The 23,250-nt window shown below is 35.6% G+C and overlaps 1 protein-coding gene across 4 annotated transcripts in view; it reads left to right on the plus strand.

The window, feature by feature from the left end:
* Positions 1 to 337: 337 nt before the first annotated feature.
* Positions 338 to 23,250, plus strand: part of Syx8 (syntaxin 8) — a 93,408-nt gene continuing 70,495 nt past the window's right edge. The window contains exons 1-3 of one of the 4 annotated variants that reach the window (XM_090407004.1): positions 338 to 444; positions 12,260 to 12,359; positions 14,926 to 15,020. In XM_090407004.1, coding sequence (XP_090263130.1) covers positions 410 to 444; positions 12,260 to 12,359; positions 14,926 to 15,020 — 230 coding nt within the window. In that variant the 5' untranslated portion in view covers positions 338 to 409. Of the gene's footprint in view, positions 445 to 800; positions 910 to 931; positions 1,391 to 12,259; positions 12,360 to 14,925; positions 15,021 to 23,250 lie in introns of those variants that run through there. The other 3 variants (XM_090407005.1, XM_090407006.1, XM_090407007.1) reach the window with 3 other exon arrangements.

Genomic DNA, 23,250 nt, shown 5'->3' on the forward strand with positions numbered 1-23,250 from the left:
GATTCCAGTGACAGGAAAGAAATAATAAATATCTTAAAATCTATGACCTTAGATTCGGAACCATAAGACTGTATTACTAATTATTATAAAGATACTAAATTTACTGTCAAATTTAAAAAGACATCAGCAAACGTCAAATTTAATAAAATAAAATAAGCGTAGGCTTTTATTCCCTTATACGGAGTAGGCGAGGTCTATTAACTCTATCTAACTTTTGGAGACTGAGTGTCCAAATTCAGTCCACCTGTAGTCAATCAGAGATAGCTGGCCCATGACTATTACTAATTATAAGTGGCAACCTATGAAGAGACGGGCAAAAAAGTGCTGTATTCTCTTTTTACCTAGTCCCAACATGTGGTTAGGGCTCTCTTGTTACCTAACCCTAACAGGATAGGTTACTGTCTGATAAATGTGGATTCTACGATCGATTTTCTTGAGTTTACGGTACGAAAAAACGAAAAACCCGCTTATGTGTGCCAGAGATCAGATTAATTCGGGAACCGGTCGAAAGTGGAATTCGAAATGAAATGTTCAAAAATAAAAAAATAAAACTCACTGGTCAGAGCATAAAACAAATGAGCATGTCAAAAACAAATTAAACTGTAGAGAAGATATCATAGCTAAAGGCATTTGGATTTATTATTATTATTCCAGTCAATTATTATTATTATTATTTATTTATTTATTTTTGTCTGTAATGAAAGGAATACAAATAATAAATAAGTCAGTTAATGCCTTTCATTTCCTTATAGGGAGTATTAATAATAAATTTTTTAATCAGTCACGAGGCTCGTATCCATCTAGCGTAGTATATGATTTCTGATATAAGCATGTCTGAATCTTTTCGTGATTGTTGATAAGTATCGTATATATTTTGACAGAAAGAATGGCTTTTAGTGGTGATCCTTGGTAAGTGTGTAGATTTTTGACACGGATAACAAATAAAAATACAGATTCTCCCAAGCACATGAAGTATACATAAAATGATATTAAATTGAAATATTAGTTTCTTGAGTTCTGTTTAGTAGTTTGTGGATCATGTGATGTGATGTCCTGAGCGATAATTGACTTGAATATACTTCAGTGGTCAACGGTATAATTTTATATCTCCTACCCGGAAATGGAAAGAGAAAAAAAATGTGTTATGACACGCACAGCACTGAAGGAAGGCTCGTGTTTTTCTTTGCATTGTGTTAATTCGAATTGAGAACTCTTAAGATTTTATAAAAATTGAGTAATAAAGCACTATCAGTAATAAGTGATGGAAAGAATTTTATAAGCATGTAGATGATAATTATCAGTCAGGAAGGTAGCAAAATGTTCTGGAATCTTTTGAAAAAGCTTAGAAATGGAGGAGAGAGGATCTTAAAAAGAATCGGAGATGCTAAAGGTAATGTGAAAACTGATATCTGAGATTATTATTACGTTATCCCACCAAGGAGTTAGTGCAGGAGGGCACTGCACTCCATAATCCACACTTTATCTTCTATGTACAAAAAACACTACTATCCATCTATATATAGTACCATCTACTCTTAATAATAGTTTTTTTTTGTTTTGTTTGTTTGTCTGTAAATTGCATGTATACTCTCCAATTTACTGGTTTGCAGGATAAAAAAACTCAGTAATCTGGAGAAACTTGAGTTTTTCATATGAAATTTGCTAACTCGCATTTGAAAACCCATATAAAGATCCCTCTCATCACAATGAGAATGGAACTCGTGTCTTTTCCAGTCAAAGGGCACAATGTTTCATTGTTCTTCCAGAGACACTGAATATTAACATTGTCAAGTTCCTTCATAACATCTTTAATATGATTCCCCAGAGGAAGACCAAGATCCAAGTGGATTGATGCAGCTAGAAGTGCCTTTAGGAGACCAAATATGAGATCTGATAATATTGGGGTTCTGACAGAGTAGTTTGGAGGAAAATATTTGATAGTAAATTAGTAGTAATGTGAACTTTTTTTTGTATACCAGTGGCAGCCCGTGAAGTTTTAAGTGGTGATTTATTTATTAATAAATTGGTTACTGATTAGGAAAAAAAAGAATGATTTTTTTATAATTTTGTATAGGCAGCACCCCCACTTAAAACTTCACGGGCTGCTACTGTTCATGATATCCTGTATACATTTTGAGGGTATACATATAAGGAATTTAATGCTGATGATAAATCAGCATCAGATAGTTTTAAATGTTTAAATGCACATTTCTCTATTTTACACTGGGTCACAAGAACAGTTTGGTATGACAGCTGCACTTTCGCTACCACATAATAATAATGCAGTATTGTCAAAAAGTTTGCATTTATGGACTGTGCTGTGAATGGAAGCAAATTTGTCATTGCAGGCACTCTACATAGCATTCATAAACAATTTTGAGTAAATTTAAACTATTTTAAAAATAACTGTATTATTATTACTTATTATTACTTCTTACCTTTCTGACAGTTATCCCTTTTTCTGTTCCCAACATGACATTGCTTCATTTTCAGCATCCATACTACTTGCTTCACTTGGAAGGACGTATACAAACAGAGCATAGTAATTGACCATTCTTGTACTCTATCTCCCTTAGCCAGTTTTTATAGGGAGCATTTTAAAAAACATGCTCTTGATTCCACCATCAGGATGCTGTTATAGTCCAGGGAATGCAGAGAATACTGATTGTGAAATGTTTAGGCAAATTAGTTTGGCATGTAAAAAGAAGGTGATCCTTATGGGAGACTTTAATTATAAGAATATAGACTGGAAGGAGGAGATGGTGTATAGGAACAAGGAGAGTGAGTTTATGGAATTTCTGAGAGATAAGTATCTTAAGCAGCATGTGATTGAAGCAACTAGAGGCTTTAATGTTTTGGATTTGGTGATAACATCACAAGATGTAGTTGTTAATGAAGTGTTGATACTGCCTATAAAGTAGGTGATTATAGGAAGCTCTGTAGTCAGTTAGCATCAGTATGTTGGGTAAATGAGCTGAGCAGAAAAGATGGTGACAATGCATGGAAACACAAAGCAGTATCTGATGAAAACAATGTATGATTGCATACCAAGGGTTAAGTGAGTAAATAGAGTAGGAGTGAAATGGATGAACAGTGAAATTAAGCAAGCTGTGCTGGAAAAGAAAATGTTATGGAGGAGATAAGGCGGTTTGTGGTGTTTGGACCCATGAAGAGTATAAAGTGCAGGCTGGAAAGGTGACGAGCATGGTAAAGAAAGAAAAGGTGCAGTATGAGAGGAGATTGGCTGGTCTCAAGGGAATTTTTCTGCTACATGGCAAGCAAGAGGAAGAATAATTATAGCAGATTAACATTGGTAGATAGTCATGACAGCAGACTAACAGCTGCAAAGGATATAGTGGAATTATTGAATGAGCACTTAATCAATGTATATCATATTGTAAGAGGCAAGTATTAGGAGAATTAGAAGTGAAACAGAGGTGTATCAGATGTTGGTTGGGTTAGATGCGAATAAGGCTGTGGGAATGGATGACATATCACCACCTATTCTTAAGGAATATGCACCATGGTTAACTATGCTCATGACCTAGTTATTTAATGAAAGTCTTGCAGTGGATATGATTCCTAAGGAGTGGAAAGAAGGCAAAATAGTACCACTTCACAAGCATTGTTCTAAGACAGAAGTCTCCAACTATAGACCAGTCTGTATAACTGTGGTTGTGGTCAAGGTGTTGGAGAGATTGGTAACGCATAGAATACAGGATTGGGTTGATGGACATAGCATTCTTTATGATGGCCAGCATGGATTTGTAAAGGGTAGGTCCTGTTTTAGTAATTTACTTGCATTTATGATAAGTGATACGTGTGTTAGATAAGGGAGAATCATATACAGTGATATTCTTAGACTTTGCAAAAGCATTTGATACATTACCACATGATAAGTTGGTGTGCATTTGTATTTATTCGTATGATGATATAACGGCCGTGAGGCCTTTTACAGGAAAGTATGGCACCTCTCAATTCCCCAAAATTTTATCCGGACCGGCATAGCTGATGAATCAGGCATATGGCTGGGTATTAAGTATTCCTGACTGTAATCCGTGTGTGTTCAAGGGGCCAGTTTGCCTGCTTGCCAGAAGAAAAACCCCAGATAAACCGGGGAGAAAAACCCTGCTGTCCATACCCAAGACCAGCTAACTTGGCTATTCTGAGAAAGATCCTTAAGCTCCTCATGTCGGTGACGAGAATTGAACCCAGGACACTCCTTTCCCAGGCACATGGTTGTAAAGTGCATAGCCACTCGGCTAACCGTGCAGACCAGTTGGTGTACAAGCTGCAGAGGATGGGAATAGATAGTATATTGGTTAGATGGATCAGAGATTGGCTCTCTGAACGATACCAGCAGGTTGTGTATGATGGAGTATTGTCTCAAAAAAGGAGGGTAACCAGTAGCATGCCCCAGGGTTCTATTCTTGGGCCCTTGCTGTTTAACTTATTTGTAAATGATATATCATGTGGACTGACTGGGTATCTTCAGTTATTTGCTGATGATGCAAAGTTAGGAAGAATTGTAAGTAGCACTGCTGATGTTAATTCCCTTCAGGAAGATCTGAATAGACTTTTGACTTAGACAAAGGCAGAATCAGCAAAATGCAACACCTTGCACTTAATGTTTTAATATCATTAAGTGCAAGGTGTTGCATTTTGGAGTGCAGAAGGCTGTGTACTAATATCGATGGTGTCATACTGCAGGAGATTAGATTAGAGATTTGTGAGTGATGGTTGACAGTAAAAGTTTAGAGGGCATATTGCTAGTGTTGCAAAGGCTGCACATTATATGCTGCCTATGATAAGAAGTACTCTAACATGGAAGGATAAGGAAGTGGTTGTGCCACTGTATAAGGCACTGGTCAGATCACGTTCGGATTGTGCTCAGATCTGGTCACCTGTTTTTCAATGTGATGTGGAGACATTGGAGAGGGTGCAGAGACGAGTGACTAAGACAATATTGGGACTTTGGAATGCTGGCTATTGTGAGAGAGGTTGAACAAATGTGGATTGCAGAGCTTGTTGGATAGGAGGAAGAGAGGTGATATGATAGAGACATTTAGTTAGTGAGAGGATTTTATCAGATTAATTCAGAGGGTATTATAAAACAAGTAGGTGGTGAGAAGGGAAGAACCAAAGATCATTCCTGGAAGTTCTGTAAAAGTGTGGTGAGGAGCAGATTTTTTACATGGAGAATTGTCAGGGAATGGAACACATTACCAGAACGTGTATTTTTAATTCAAGGAGTGTTAAGGATTTGAAGATTCTGTATGATAAATATGTTGTCAGTTGAATGAACCTTCCACGATGAGTCTGTCAACTCCATGGAAAGTGTAATAATAATAAGCTCTTCTTCATTTGGCTACATGGCTCATAGAGATCACATTAATTTCTCTCCACCTCAACAGCCAGTACATCTGAATCAAGTTCACTAGGGCTTCCCATAATGCATAGCAGTATGCACATCCAAAGACAGTTATGTGAAATCATCATCTGTACACAAGCAGCCTAGTTATGAAGATACTTCACCTGCAAACCATGTTTGCATCCACTTGGATAAAGGATTAAACAGGAATATAATTTCATGGCAAGTTTAATTTCAAAAAAGAAAATAGTCTGCCTTTTCTAGACACTTCGGCAACATGCTCCTAACAGTGTGTTTATACTGCAAAATAAAACCTACCCTCCCACCCCTTACGGTACTATGGTATTATAAACTCTTATAAACAGAACCATTAACCTCTGTTCCAACCAATCTTCTTTCACTACTGAATGTACTCTTTATTCATTGTACCTTATTTAATGACTACAATGACAATAAAATTTACAAAATACTTGTATTTCCCTCTTTCCCATTCACAACCTTCTCAATGTACAGATTAAAGTGATACTATTATTATACCTTACATCCAGGGTAACTAAAACTTTCAAATCTGATATGAGGTGGGCTGTCCCTATTTGCACTTCACAGGATCACTTTTCCCTCACTAGCCTGGTTGGCTGAGTGGTTAGCGCATCTGCTTTTCACCAGGCTGTGGCTTTGAATCCCATGAGGGGCATGGATATTTGTGACCATCCGATTAACCATTCACCATATGTACTGCTGTAACCCGTGTCCTGGCGCAGTATGACCTTTGGTGTCTTGCACCATAAAAATATAAAATAACTAATTTCTCTTCCCCCCCCCCCCACCTTCCATTTTCTTAGTTCCAGCTATATACAAGGTTCCTTATTCTTGCAGCTTGTTATATTATGGTAACAAACTGGAAGATATACCAACACACCTATCTTAAAAAACAAGAATATATTTGCCACCACAGTGTTTTGGTCAGTCAGGTCTACCAAACCATACCTTGAACACCTTTTACAGAATGAAATGAAAAAAAAAAAACAACTACTATGCTCCACTGGAGTAAATACAAATATGAAAGACTGTTTGTTTTGGGACAGCAGATCTGAAAAAACCAACTGAACCTCAGTAATTACGATTGTGTGAAACTTCTTCAGATATGGTAAACAATTTTTAGATCTCTACTCCAAAAATTAAGGCTGCTATCAGAGTCCATAGAGGATATTACACTTCTCTTAGGTCTAATCTTGTTCATCATCGTGTTCTTCATCATAATGATGCATCATCATCAAATTCCTGACATCATCCACATTAAGGAATATGGTATTAAACCTGATATCAAAATTGGAGATATTAATGTAAGCTCTTTGCTTTATGCAGATGATGTTATACTTCTAAAGAAATCCATTACAAGTCTGCAAGATTCCCTGACTAAATTGAGAAGGTCAGCAATAACAAGACAAAGACATTGAAAATAGGCAGAAGCATTGAAAATGTCAACTGCATTATGAATGGAGAACCTATAGAACAAGTAAAATCTTTCAGCTACTTAGGCACGTTTTTTTAGTGAAGATGGTAAATTAAATATGGAAATAGACAACAGAGGGACATCAACAAAACTGGTATGGTAGGAAGTCAATTGAATAAATTTATATGGAATAAGAGAGAAATTAGTCAAAACATTAAATTAGCTGTATACAAGACAGTGTTCAAACCAATTTTAACATACGGATCTGAGAGTGGGTTAGAAGTAAAACACTTGGCCATAGACTAGAGACTGCAGATACGAGAGTCCTGAGAAAGATTAGGGGTGTGAACAGATGGCATCAACGACAATATCATAATTAAAACGAGGATATTAGAAAAGAACTTGACATTGTTAGCATCCAGGAATCTGCTAGCAGAGCTAATCTCAGTTGGTATGGTCGCTTAAACAGAATGGGAGAGGAAAGATGATTAGTAAAACAAGTGTTCTCTGCCAGGTTGGCAGCAAAAAGACCCAGAGGAAGACCAAGATGTAGGTGGATTGATACAGTAAAAAGTACCTTAGAAAATAGAAATATAAGATCTGATAATTTGGAGTCTTGACAAATAGAAGATTGATTTGGAAGAAAATTGTAGATAGGAAATTACTAATGATGTAAATTTTTCACGTAGTACTATCATATCCTGTACACCCCTTGAGGGTACATGTCAGGAATTTGATGATGCTGACGACTCATCTACATAAAGCAAAGAGCTGACATTAACATCTCCAATTTTGATATTAGGTTTAATATCACTTTCCTTCATAATGGGATCGATATAGATAATAAATAACAGAGGGCATAATGAACATCCTTGTTTGACAACAGATTTAATATTAAACCATACTTCCTTCAGTTCTAATTGTTGACTTACAACTCAAATAAAGACTAAGTATTGTTTGATGTAATGCCTCACTGACACCATACAACTGTAACATTTTGAATAGCTTCTCTCTTGGCACCTTGTCATATGCCTTTTCGAGATCTACAAAACTTTAATACAGATCTTTGTTATATTCCCATGATTTCTCAATTATTGTCGTCAAATGAAAATCTGATCCTGATAGCCTCTATTTGGCTTGAATCCAGCTTGTTCTTCACCAAGCTTCTCTTCCACAATAATTCTCAACCATTTCTCAAATATAATTGCATAAATCTTACCAGGAACACTCAGTAGAGAAATACCTCTGTAGTTCTCACATTCAGTTTTATTTCCCTTTTTATATATGTGTACTATGAGAGCTTTACTCCAATTATCTGGTTTTTGTCCCTCTGTCCAGACCTCTCTGAACTATGCAGTGAAGCTGCTGTAAGACTTTTATACCTCCATACTTGAGCATTTCTGGTCGAATATCATCTAAACTGCTAAATGAAACAAACTTCACTGCTTGTTTCATTTAGCAGTTTTTCAAAGTAATTACTCCATACTTCAAGGATATCTTTTTCTACCATTTTCTTGTCACCTTTATCATCTCTAACTCCTTTTACAGCACTCTTTTCTCCATTCCTAAGCTTCTTCAACAACTTCTTCTTGATATTTATTTTCTGTTCTTGCCAAAGTCCTCCCATGACTTTTGTTTAGCTAGTTGTACAGTGTTTAGCTTTCTTACATTTGTCTCTGTATTCTCTAAGAGCACAAGCTGACTTATTTGCCAGGAACTTTTGATATGCTTTCTTCTTTTCCTTCACTGCCTTTTTAATTTCCTGTGTCCACCATGGAGTTTTGATTTTTCTATCCTTGCACACAACCTCACATGCCTCTCTGGCTGAATCAATCAGTGTTTCTTCAGGGCTTGCCACTGAATCTCCAAAGTTTGGTTCCTGCTCTCAAACTCTTTCATTTTTTCTTCAATAATGTTTGTGTATTTCATTCTACAGTTCACATCTGAGTGCTGATCAACTTTTATTCACTTTAAAATTTTCTTACATGTTCTCCTTTTCAGTATTAAATTCAATTTTATCCTGCTCAAGACTAAATGATGATCACTTCCAATTTCTGATCTTCTGTACACTGTAGTGTCCTGAACCAGGGAGAAAACATCACTATCAACAATAACATAGTCAACGAGACTTTTCTTATTCCTTTCCTCTTTTCTCCATGTGAATTTGTGCACATTTTTATGTTGATAATAATTGTGTTAGTAATAATCAGTGTGTCTTGAGCAGAAATCCAACAGGTATTTGCCATTATTATTAGCTTTTATCTTTTCTCCAAATTTTCCCAAAATATTTTTGTATGTCTGACAATCATTTCCTGCTCTGCTACTTAGATCCCGAACTCTTCATTGTGTCAGTTGCTTTCTCTAAAGCCTCAAAAAATTCCTCCACTTCTACCTTAGTAGAACCTTCTGTAGGACCATTATGTTATTATTATGTTGAATACTATGGCCACTCCTTCTTTTCCTTGGTTGTCATTGCCTGAATATAACAATTTGTATTTATTGCTCAGAAAGATCTCATTAGTTTTTTTTTTTTTTTTTTTTTGTTTCAGTCACCTGTATTATGTCATTCTTATCTAATTCATAAGCTTTCTTTGCTATTCAGGCTTCTTATATTGACAGTACCAATCTTGAACTCTGGTGATGTTGAGTTGGGGTGTGTTTTAGGATTTATTCTAGTAGCTGACTTTTTGCTGTTTTGCCCTTGTTCCCTGGCGAAAACAATGAGGGGGGGGGGTCTTGTTTAACCGGGTGATGTCCCGATCTGGCATGAAATTCTGTCCTGTTGTACCATCATTTTATATTGTGGTTTAATCCAATAAGAATACAATTTGGTCTGCTAAATCCCAAATTTCCAGTCCATCCTCGTTCGTTCATATCCAGGTGGATACCTAACAGGGTGCACCCTGAGTAGGTGAGGATTGGACATTAGGTCAGAAGCCCTGGTTGGTTCTCCTCATTCCTTTAAAGGCTATGTGGAGGTCTCCTCTCAGTTATAGTTATACAGCTTTGACCCGTAAGCACAGCACCCCAGTTTATATGCATTGTTATTATTATTTATACTGGTACTCCACCGAGGCTCATCAAAAGACTCTTCAAAGTAGACCTTCTATCCATTAACTGTCCATTAACACAATACCTATCATACATGTCCTTAAACTTGTTCACTGTTGAGGTACTCGCAACCACCTCTGGCAATCCATTCCACTCATTCACCACTCTCCAAGTAAAGAATCTAGTCTGCACACCCTTACTAACCACACTGTTAGACAACTACAACTTTTTAAAATTCTTATATTGCATCTCTGATGATGTCTCTGTGACAGATGCAATATTGGTAATATCAGAATCATTAACACTGTTTATTCATTTCTTGTGTTGTCTTCATTCCATTAAACCATAATATGAACTTTAACTTACACTTATGCCTGAATACATGATACATGAGCATACTTTTCATCTTCCAGTAGATGTAGGACTAATTGAGAGGCAATTTTATCCATTAAATTAATTTTTCTATGTTGACACAACCTGACTTGTCTGCTTTGAAGACAGAAATGCCTATTGAAAATCCCATCACTTCATTGCTTTTAGTTGACTAAACCTTTATAAACGTGTGAAGAACATCAGTGTGAAGAACAAAAGGTGTATATTACATCATTATTCCACCTCTGCTATGTTTGAATATTTATTTCAATAATTCTCATTTTCACAGTAGTTCTATGTAAATAATATAATATATTCTAGAATACATCAGCAGAGTTTTTCCTTCCAGAAAATTATCATATTATAGCTAATATTTCATAGTCTCAGATTTATTTTGGTTACTTACCATTGTCACTGTATGTGCATTATAGTAGTCTAAATTGGACTTTGTTTTCAAGGCATTATTTACTAGTAAAATTCTCTTCATCTCCGATAAGTGAGATAAAGACATTATTATAACAATCTTATACTGTGTTTAATACTTTTGTAGTTGTGCATTCTGAACTTCATTTCATTCACTTTCTTTCCTGATCTCTTACCTCTACTTCTTGGTATGGTCTCAGCAGTTTATCCCACAAATGTTCCATCGGGTTTTGGCTGGACTCTATGCTGGCCTTTTTTTAAATCATGTGTCTTCACTTTTTGCTTTGTTACATGGCATGTTATTGTTTTGGAAGATGTGAGGGCCTGTACTGTCAAATTGCTACAATGTAGGAAACAAACAATTATTCAGAGCATCACTGTAGGATCTGTCAGCCATGATTTTGTGTACCTTGACTAGTGGACCTAATCCATATCATGAGAAGCAATCCCCACATCATTATATTGTTATCTCTAAACTTCATGTTACAGCAACATGCTCAGGCCAAGCACATTTTTTCAGGCCTCCTCTGTACTCAAAAACATCCATAAAATTGGATGAACATGTAGCTTGACGTTTTGCAGGGGACTGATATCCATTGTCTCTGGTCCAGGTTTTGTGCATCTTGGTCTCTGTTAGTTGATGATATACATTTATTGTTGTGTGCAACTTTCTGGGCTGTAGTTCTACTATGAAAATTTATAACGCATAGTTCTGATTTTGTTGTGGAAGAACCTTATGGAATCACTATTGGCTGCTTGCTTCAGATTAGGTGTTAAGGCAAAATTGAGATAATTAGTTTTGTCAGGGAGTGTTGGTTCATATCATCATTATCTTTGGCACACCTGCAGACTTCCATTTCTTGAGTGTATTGCTAGCTGTCAACTTGGGAATTCTTAATTGTTGTGTAGTAGCACACACATTTTGAAAAAATTGACATATTGCTATCATTTTCCTGTGAAATTCTGTTAACTCTTTTTCATGTCATCAAAAAGTTTGACATGGTGGAACTAGATTTATAACATGAATTTTATATTAGACAGATTTTAGGATACCTATAACAGTACAATAAATTCAAGATGCCAAGAAATTATATTTGTGGAGTAATCCTTTATCTAAGTGTAAGCAAACAAAGTTTTTGCCTGACATATTTTCAGGACTGGGCAACTCGTATACATGGAAATATGACTTCTACATTACTTCAACTTGGGTATCACCTCTGGGTCTGGCTCCCACTGATGACACCTCAATAAAAGTCGAAACTGGTCTGGGTTGTGACCCTTCCCATGATGCATAGCATTATACATGTCCGTAAGGAGATGTGCTTTGCATTATGGGATACCAAGGCAAGTGATATGGAGGTATTAGCCTCTATATATGAGATTGCACCTGAAAATATTTCAGGTGCAAACTTTGTTTGCTTACACTTGGATAAAGGATTAAACCAAGAATATAATTTCTTGGCATTTTTAATTTATAGTATAACCAAGTAGCAAAACTGTCAGTAGCAGTACAATTTTTGGAATGTTAACTGTTGATAGCATGAAGATTTAATATTCATGCCTGAAATAATAACATATTTTTATTTCAGGCTTACTGCTTATGATGCCTGTGAAGGAAAGGTTCGGGAAATTATGGAGAAGATTGCTATTCGTAATCAACAACAGAGGAACAGTGCCCAGTATGCTAAGGTATTTAATAACGAAATTAATATGAAAAAATAAGTGTTTTTGCATGTGAACGTATACTCTTCACTCAAAAATATAATCATCATCCTTATAGCTAATAAGCTCTCTCTCTTACCAGGACTACTGCTGCACCATGGTGTGTTTACTAGATAATACTTTTGAACATTGCTGGATGTATGATGTACCATGTTGTCTGGATTGCCTCTTATAAATTTTTGAGTGTTTGGGTTAGAGGATTCAAATGCTGGATCTCTCAATCTACATAATCTCCGAGAGGTTCTTTAAAATTCACATCTGGCAAATTTGGTAGCAGTGACATCTCTCAGATGCAGATTGTAAACGTAGTTGATGAATTGCTTAAGCATGATATATCTCGACTGGGCTCCTACCACAGACTCACATGAAGGAGGAAATGTTAGATTGTGGTCAGTCATCACCCTGGTTCTTTTTCACAGTCAGCCATTCCAGTTTTTTGTCTAGAGGCTGGCACAAAGTGGAGCAACCTGCATTTTTCATGAGTGAGGTAAGGATGTCCATTATTGGGCCAGTGACTTGTTCTGCTAAAACACCTTAAATGCAACACTCTCTGAACATTCTACAATGCAGGGAGTTTCCTAGATAATGCCACTGTTCATCTATCCCCTACAGTCATGCCTTTTCCAATGCCTATCGATCACGTTCCTGAGCAACTTAGAATGATCAGTATATCATCTCCCCAGTATTGTGTAAAACGATTTTCGCCATGACACAAGCACCATCTGGTGGAGTGGAATGATTGCAAAATAAATGGAGATTATCATTACATATTACATTTGTCCTGTTTAGAAAAGAAATTTAGAAAGCTTAAGTAGTATGTCATTTATTCTTTCTTTTATTACTTTAACAAAAATGCTTGTGAAACAAAACACCTACAGCTTCCCCTTTTAGATCTTGAACATTTATCATCCCCAAGCTTGTGTAGTTGGAGTTTTAATGGATGTACACTTCTTTCCAAGCTTTTGAATAAAAATAAAACAAGATATGCATACTTATTTTTATTATTGAAATGTATATATACACTGGTGCTCAAATAATATGAAAAAATGTATTCAGAAACAAAAATTCCTGAATACTATTTCTGAAAATTACAACTGCAAATTCAGACAAATCAGCTTGTGGCTGATTTTTTATAACTGAGCAACAGGTGTTGGAAAAAAGGGAACATGACTGATGAACAGTATTGCAATGAAGATTTTCAACATCATGTTTGATTGTTCCATGGTGCTGTAGGCGATGAATTCATTTTTATGGATGATAACGCCACACCACATTGTACATGAGTAGTGAAGATACTTTTGGAGACAAGGATATTAATTAAGTCACCAGCACGCTCCTAAGATCTCAACCCCATAGAACATGTTTGGGATGCAATAGGGATATACACTGCTGCTTGAAATTCCCTCCAGCAAACAAGGCTTCATCCTTGCTCTGAAGAAGGAATGGGCCAGTTTGTCTCAAGAATTCCTGGTGCTAAGAATTGTATGACATCTTGTGAGAGCTGCATCGCAGTTCTTGGTGGACATATTCCATACTGAAGTGTATCTCCGTATAGTTTTCTGTAAACACTGTACATTAATTCCTTAACTACATTCTTAGGAAATTTATAACACATTTTTTATGTAATATACTTTATTAGTATGCTGGCAATAAAGTTATGTCCATATTTGGCTGTAGTCAAGAAAATTTTTGATATACAGGTAAAAATGTAGTTCGTCCTTAGTTTTGGACACCAGTGTATAAGAAATATTACAAAAATCATAAATAAGGTATAATGCATCTCTTTTCAGTTATACCAAGCAGATTGTTCACTATCGTTCTGAAAATCCCAGATATTTCATTTGTTTATAACCAACCCCTCCTTAACAAAAAGGATTGATATAAGTGACTGAAGTATTCCCCCCCCCTTCACATATAAAGTATGAAACAAGTACTGTGCTGTTTTTTTCTACATTATAAGAGGGTTGATTGAGATGATGATGATTTATAGTTTTAATGGTGCAAGGAAAGCAAAGGTCATACTGTGCCATACCAAAAGTTATAGCAGTTCACAAGGTAAGACAATCAGAAAATTAATTCCCTGCCTGCACTGTGATTCGAACCTGCAACCTGTTGTTTGGGGAGTTGCTTTGCTAACCTCTCAGCCAACCAGGCCAGCATTGATGGAGGAGAACTTATGTCCAACTGATTGAAATATCGCCCTACTTACCATTGGTCTAGGAAACTGAAGTTCTGCCTAGAGAGTATATTTTACAGCAAGAATCGATTATAAGAAATGAGAGTTTTTAATATAATTCCAGTATGTAAATTGTATAGAACAAATTGGTAGTAAAAATATATTTATTTATTACCATTTTGTTCTATGTGATTTATAAGCTGGCATTATATTAAAGTCTTCCTACCATGGAAGCCTTTAAAATGTGAATTTTTATTTTATCCATTAACTTATTTCACTGTGGAAATATTTTTAATTTTTCATTTTATAATATTTAAAAGTAATTCCATCTTGTTTTATATATTTACATTCTTTTAGCTTAATGCCACCTTGAGGCAACTGATAAAGCAGTTTTCTAATGATGTTTCCTTCTTACATGATGACCTTGTCAAATCTACAAACAAATACCATATGTATCCTTTATTGTGATGACCATTACAGAATGGTGTTATTTTCATGTAATTGTTATTGGTGCTGGATTAATGCATCACGATCAAGGCAAAGTGGTTGTTTTAGATTGCTATTGCATATTCATCTGTTTTGATTATTATCAGATGAAAATTACTATTTACAAATAATATTCACGAAAGCAGAAGTAACTTCAATATTTTAAAAACAGGAGAATTTTCCTTAATTTTTGAATGTTGATATCATTCAATGTTAATTATTGAATGTTGAGATTGATTTTAAAATTTTACTTCTTTGACCAGTTGTTATATTCTAATCTTTAAAGGTACCTGTGGAATAACTATAAATAAAAAATTACACGATAACCACAGTAATTAAGTTTAATGAAATAAAAGTACAAATATTTTGTACTGAAATTTTCTTAAAAACTATTTCTTTGACAGTTTCATAAGATAAGAATCTCCCAAACTTTTGGAAGAGAGAGAGAGACGATCATTTAGATTCAGATTTGGCCAATGTAAAAGAGCTTTGCAACTTTCTTTAAAAAGGCGTTTATATTTAAACTTGCACCTATGGGGAAGACTAGCTTTATCCCACTGGATATTGTGTTTAGTATCAATACTATGTTGTGCCAGAGCAGATTTTTGAGATTTCATGTATTCGATATAATATTGATGTTCATTAATTCTTTTTTTCCACAGAACAGCCTGTTTGTCCAAAATATGTTAGATTGCATACACATGGTATCTGGTAAACGCCAACTAATGATAGGGTTGCCAGTTTGTCTTTTGTAGATGGCAACAGATGAGAAATTTTGTTGATCAGAAAATGTGGGAATGAGATGATACTTCTTCAAAATTCTGCCAATCGGTTCCGAGATGCCAGAAATATAAGGGATTGAAACCCTGTGGTCTGTTGAAGAATCCTGAGGTGTTGGAACATAGGAATAAATTATCGGTTAGATTTGATTAGGGTTGTAACCATTAAATTCCATTAATTCTTGTTGTAAGCTTGAGGGAGAGCAGCACACTTTATGTGCTCTATTAATTAAACACTTGATAACACCAATTTTTTGAGAGTGTGATGAGCAGATTTTTGATGAATGTTTCTGCCAGTAAAGGTAGGTTTTCAATAAACACTGGTTGATAAATTACCAGAGGCTGTGTCCAAGGTAACAAGGATGTCCAAGAATGGTAAACTACCAGCCCTTTCTTTTTCCATGGTGAACTGAATGCATGGGTGAAGGCTATTGATCTGTTGTAGGAATGTAGTAAGTTCTTCAGAATGCGGCCAAATAGCAAAGACATTATCAACATAACGAAACCAAAGAGATGGTTGGGGATGAATGGATGAGAACAAGGTGTCTTCCAGGTGGTTCAAAAAATAGTCTGCGAAAGGTGGAGACAGAGGGCTACCCATTGCAGCATCTTCCACTTGTTTTTTCTAGCTGAAATATCCTGAATGAATAACGAATTCAAAAATCTTTGCAATATCGGGAAGGTAATCATCATATAGTAAATTAACAGTGTCAGATAATGGAATATTGGTAAAGAGGGAAACAATATCAAAGCTGACTAACAAGTCTGATTCTTTTATTTGAACATCCTTGATATGAATTTTTGATGAAAGATCTGGATTGTCCAGTATGGGCAGTTAATAAACATAACAGAAATTTAGCAATTCTATAAGTGGGAGAGTTCAATACAATTCACGATGGATCTTACTGGATAACCTTCTTTACGAATTTTTGGATATAAACGAGGAGTTCTTCCAAAATGAGTGCGTAACTTGTCCACAGTATTTTGATCCCAACTGACAACTTCATCAAGCAGCTTATTTAATTGTTTAATTTGCATTTTTGTAGGGTTATGATTCATTTCTTGATAGGTGGAGGTATCTTGCAGAAGGCAGTCTACTTTTCTCTCATAGTTAGCCTTATCCATTACCACTACCGCTTTATCAGCTTTCGAAATAGATATATTGCTATTTTTTCTTAATGAGGTTAGACGGGTTTCAGCACTCGATAAATTACATGGAGGTAATTTGCTTTTAAAAAGCAAATTAAAAACTTCAAAGCGTAGTTTATATCCTTGAAGTGTCCTTGAATCCAAATATCCTTGAAGTATGGAGTAATTACTTCGAAAAATTGCTAAATGAAACAAGCAGTGATAGCACAGTGGTAAAAAACACTCAACAGGCATACAGTCAGGAATACATATCCATATTTGAAGTAGAAAAAGCCATCAAAGGCTTGACATATGGAAAGGCAGCAGGAATAGATGATATTCAACCTGAAATGTGCTGAAGTATGGTGGTATAAAAGTCTTACAGTGGCTGCACTGCATAGCTCACAGAGCCTGGACAGAGTAAAGAATTCCCGATGATTGGAGTAGAGCTCTAATAGTACCCATATATAAAAAGGGAAATAAAATTGAATGTGAGAATTACAGAGGTATTTCCCTACTGAGTGTTCCTGGCAAGATCTATGCAAGTATACTTGAGAAACAGTTCAGAAGAATTGTGGAAGAAAAGCTTGGTGAAGAACAAGCTGGATTCAGGCCAAATAGAGGCTGTCAGGATCAGATCTTCACTTTACGACAAATGGTTGAGAAAGCATGGGAATATAACAAAGAGCTGTGTTTAAGTTTTGTCGATCTGGAAAAAGGACAAGGTGCCAAGAGAGAAGCTATTCAATATGCTACAGTTATATGGTGTCAATGGGACTTTATATCAAGCAATACTTAGTCTTCATTTGAGTTGTAAGTCAGCAGTTAAAATTGAAGGAAGTACAGGAAGATGGTTTAATGTTAAATCTGGTGTGAGACAAGGATGTTCATTATCCCCTCTGTTATTCATTATCTATATGGATCACATTATGAAGGAAGTGGTATTAAACATGATATCAGAATTGGAGATGTTAATGTCAGCTCTTTGCTTTATGCAGAGGATGTTATACTTCTAAATAAATCCGCTACAAGTTTGCAAAAGTCCCTGACTAAATTGAATAACTGTTGTAATAGATATGGTATGAAGGTCAGCATTAAAAAGACAATGAAAATAGGTAGAATTGTTGAAAATGTCAACTGTGTTGTGAACGGGGAACCTGTGGAACAAGTTAAACATTTCAGCTACTTAGGCACAATTTTTACTGAAGATGGTAAATTAAATATGGAAATGGAGAACAGAATCAACAAAGCTGGTATGGTAGGCAGTCAATTGAATAAATTCATATGGAATAAGAGAGAAATTATGGAACACTAAATTAGCTGTATACAAGACAGTGTTCAAACCAGTTTTAACTTATGGATCTGAGAGCTGGGTCAGAAATAAAACACTTGACCAAAGACTAGAGACCGCAGATATGAGAGTCCTGAGAAATATTAGAGGCGTGAACAGATGGCATCAATGGCAATATCATATTAAAAATGAGGATATTAGGAAAGAACTTGACATTGTCAGCATCCAGGAATGCATTAGCAGAGCTAATCTCAGGTGGTATGGTCACTTAAACAGAATGGGCAAGGAGAGATTAGCAAAACAAGTGTTCTCTGCAAGGTTGGCAGAAAAACGACCCAGGGGAAGACCAAGATATAGGTCGATTGATACAGTACAAAGTGCCTTAGACGATAGAAAAATAAGATCTAATAATGTTGGAGTCTTGACAAGTAACAGACTGATTTGGAGGAAAATTGTAGATAGGAAGTTAGTAATGATGTAAATTTTTCATGTGGTACTATCATATCCTGTACACCTTTTGAGGGTACATGTCAGGAATTTGATGGTGATGATGATGCGTAGTTTATTAGCATCTTCATTGGAAAGTTCTGACAGATTGTGTTTGATGTTATGCAAAAAAAAAAAAAAAATCAAGATATGGGATGCATTTAGGTTCTATGGCAAATCCAAGGCATTTGGCTAATGCACTAGTTTCAGCATCAGATAACAGTGTCCAAAAATATTCACAATCCATTTATTAATTGGAGTGTTGTCAGAGGTAATTTTTTGCTTACAGTATAAAGATTCATATTTTTGCATCAGTTTGCAAGAATGTCTTTCATAAGAATGGATTAAAGATTGTTTAGAAACACGAGAATGATATCCAGTAATTCGTCATCCAGGATAGCTGAAATTCTTCTTTCAAGATCTAAAATAGACTGAATATTAGATGCTAAATCTTTTTAGTTGCCCGAAGTTGGATATTGCAAAGATTTTTGAATTTTTTATACATTCAGGATATCTCAGCTGGAAAAAACAAGATCTATAAACAAGTTGAAGGTATGCCATGGGTAGCCCTCTGTCTCCACCTTTGCCAAATTATTTTTGAACCATCTGGAAGACACCTTGTTCTCATCCATTCATCCTTAACCCTCTCTTTGGTTTCATTATGTAGATGATGTCTTTGCTATTTGGCTACATTCTGAAGAGGAACTTACTACATTCCTACAACAGATCATAGCCTTCACCCACGCATTCAGTTCACCATGGAAAAAGAAAAGCCGGTAGTTTACCATTCTTGAACATCCTTGTTACATCCACAGCCTCTGGTAATTTATCAACCAGTGTTTATCGAAAACCTACCTTTACTGGCAGATACATTCATCAAAAATCTACTCATCACACCTCTCAAAAAATTGATGTTATCAAGTCTTTAATAAATAGAGCACATAAAGTGTGCTCCTCTCCCTCAAGCTTACAACAAGAACTTTTCAGTATCAGAAGTTAATGGAATTTAATGGTTACAATCCTAATCAAATCCAACCGATAATTGACTCCTATGTTCCAACACCTCAGGATTCTTCAAAAGACCACAGGGTTCCCATCCCTTATATTTCTGGCATCTCGGAACCGATTGGCAGAATTTTGAAGAAGTATCATCTCATTACCACATTTTCTGATCAACAAAATTTCTCACCTGTTGCCATCTACAAAAGACAAACTGGCACCTCTATCATTAGCTGGCGTTTACCAGATACCGTGTGAATGTAATCTAACATACTTTGGACAAACAGGCCATTCTGTGGAAAAAAGAATTAATGAACATCAATATTATATTGAATACATGAAACCTCAAAAGTCTGGTCTGGTCTGGCACAACATAGTATTGACACTAACCACAATATCCAGTGGGATAAAGCTCATCTTCTCCATAGATGCAAGTTTAAATATGAATGGCTTTTCAAAGAAAGTTGCGAAGCCCTTTTGTATAGCCAAATCTGAATTTAAAAGATTGTCTCTCTCTCCCAAAAGTTTGAAAGATTCTTATCTTATGTAACCATCAAAAGAAATAGTTTTTATGAATAATTTAATAATATTGTTTATTAATATTAATTTCTAGCATGCAGCAACAGTTTTTAATTGGTAATCCACCGTCTGTTATGTACTTTGTATTCCATTCCTTTGAATTGCTGGTTGTCTACACTGTTAATTTCAGTACGAAATATTTGTACTTTTATTTCATTAAAGTTAATTACTGTGGTTATTGTGTAATTTATTATTTACAGTCATTATATTATTCTTCCTATAATAATGCATTCATTGTCATAGTAATACTGCAACATATATATTCCTACTAAAAATCTTTCAACAAATGAAAAATGATAGCAAACAAGCCCAAAGCTGTTGTATAATGAATGGAAGAAAGAGGGAGATAAAAGCTGGACCTAAGTGTTTGCAGTAATCAGATACAAGCATGCTTGGCAGGTATTCAGGGTATTAGAAGGAAACTGGATTGTTGCACAAAATTGGACCATATAAGATGAAGACATCAGAAGACAGCTAAATATATACAATATAAATGAAAAGATCAATTAATATAAAGAGAAATGGAAAGAGCATCTCTTTAGGATGGAAAGATATCAGCTACCAAAAGAGATGGATAAATATTGACCAACTGAATTCATTCAAGAATTTAGTCATTGAAAACTATAGATCAGAGGCTTTTATCTATCTATCTGCTATCTCATGTACAGTACAGATTCCCTAAGCAGTTAAGTGCTGCCTATTCTCTGTGGGAAGTGTGGGTGGCATACTTTATATTTTTTTTATAATTTATCATACCATGATAGGCTGTTAACCTTTTATAAAATAGTATCATGTGCGGGTTAAGGATTAGATAATATGGAAAACTTTTTCTAAAGACCAAACATGGAACTTAACATTTCAAGCCACTTCAGACATTCAGTGAGCAACTGCTGGTCCCATATCTGCAATGAAATCAATCTACCACCTTTCATAGAACATCCACACTGTTGTGGGAAGTGAACTAACAATCTATTGGTTGCAAAGTGGTTATACTATCTCCTTGGATAGCCATTTATATATATATATATATACATACAGTAAAACCCTGTTTTTACGTTCCTGCAATTTATGTTTTCCTGCCATTTGCGTCATTTTCCGTTGGTCCCATCTTAAGGCCTATTCTTACGATATATTGTTTTCCCACCATTAACAACTTGATGTGGACGTTATTTCCCATGGTTTGCGTTTTTTTTTTGGGTGGCAATACTGATTTTCGAATCGATTTCTGCAGAAATCTGCACATTGCTGTTCCCAGATGGCGTTGCTTTCGGCTGTAGTTTCGTTTCCACCATCACGGTGACTTGCATGCTTGCAGCAGTAATGTAGTGATGAGCGATACCGTGATTTTTCAATCACAGTACGAATTGATATTGCAGAATTTCTGCTACGTAATTTAGCATGTGAAAGTTGCTTTCAAGTTGCGGTTGTGGATTATCCATGGAAAAAAAAGACAGAAAATGTATTTCGGCTGAAGAAAAGATGGCAATTCTGCTACGTGTAGATTGGCATGCTGGAACACATGTGCATTTAGCAAAAGATCTTGGATTGTCCGTGTCCACTTTGAACATGATAGTAAAAAACAGGTCAAGCATTGAACTCAATGCAAAGCAATCTGGCGCGTGTCAAGGAAAAAAAAAAACGAAAAGCAAAAACAATCGACAATTAAAGATTTTTTTAAATAGATAAATGTAAGTAATTGTAAATTCATTTATTTTCAGTTATTAAATTTTGTAATCGAGTATGTAGACTCAAATACTAGTGAAAAGTGTAAAAAAAAAAAAAAAAGGGGGGGGGGGGTTTACTGTATATATATATATATCACTGATTATGGTTAGTGCTCATTCAAGAATCAAGTGAAAAATGACCTGGACAAAGTCGATATTATTATCTGGGTACAAGGCAAAGTGTACCTCCATGAAGTCCATAGACTCATTGCAGGCATCCTGCTGCCATTTCACCATTAACCATCATTTGTACAATACCTGTCATATTTCTCTTTGGACTCATTTACTGACAAAGCACTCACAATTGACTGGCAACTCCTTCCATTCATTCGCCACTCTCCAAGCACCACTCCTCAGTTCTTCCCATAGTGCAAAAATTTTCTGTGTAATAATCATATAACCTTTTAAGTAACCTATATGTCTATCAAATCCCCCCTCCCCTTTCCTTTTTCTGAATTTCAACCAATTTCTGTAATACAAATCTTCAGGCTATCCTCATAAGGAGCATTCTATAGAGCTTCCACCTTCTTGGTCACTTGCCTCTGGATTCACCTTTTCCACTTCTCCCACAAAAAAAACCAGATGACCAGATTGGTACATAATAGTCCAGATGGAGCTATATCGAAGCCTTATAAACATGTATAATAACTTTCCTATCTCAGCTTATTAGTGTGTTTGAATAACCAGGTAATCCTATGAGCCACTTTTATAATATGCCCTCAGAATTTTAATACTCTGTCTCATCCAAAACTCCCAAATCCTTAGTCTCATTACTTTCCTATAGTCCATTTCCATCAGTGTTGTACACTGCTGGTAATTTGTTTGTCCCAAAATGCATAACCTTACACTTTACCAAATTAAACTGAACAACCATTCTCCATTGTCCATGCTGTTGAATTGTTTAAATCATCCTGCAAGATCTCTTCATTATTAACTATTTCTTTATTCCCATTTTGGGGTGCTTAAGGGTCAAAGCTGGATAACTGGGAGAAGACCTCCACTTAGCCTTTTAAGAATTGACCAGACCTTCTGACACTTAATGTCCAATACTCACCTTCTCATTGTGCACCTTGTTAGGTATTTACCTGGATACTGAATGAATGAGGATGGACTGGCAACTTGGGATTTAGCTGAAATAAATTTATTCTTATGGGCATCATAATGCAAAATGATGGTACAACATGACAGAACTTCATGCCACGTGGGGGGT

Source organism: Typopeltis vanoorti, chromosome 17 (genome assembly GCF_054136105.1).
Source record: "Typopeltis vanoorti isolate ZY-2024b chromosome 17, IOZ_Tvanoo_1.0, whole genome shotgun sequence".
NCBI classification, from domain to species: domain Eukaryota; kingdom Metazoa; phylum Arthropoda; class Arachnida; order Uropygi; family Thelyphonidae; genus Typopeltis; species Typopeltis vanoorti.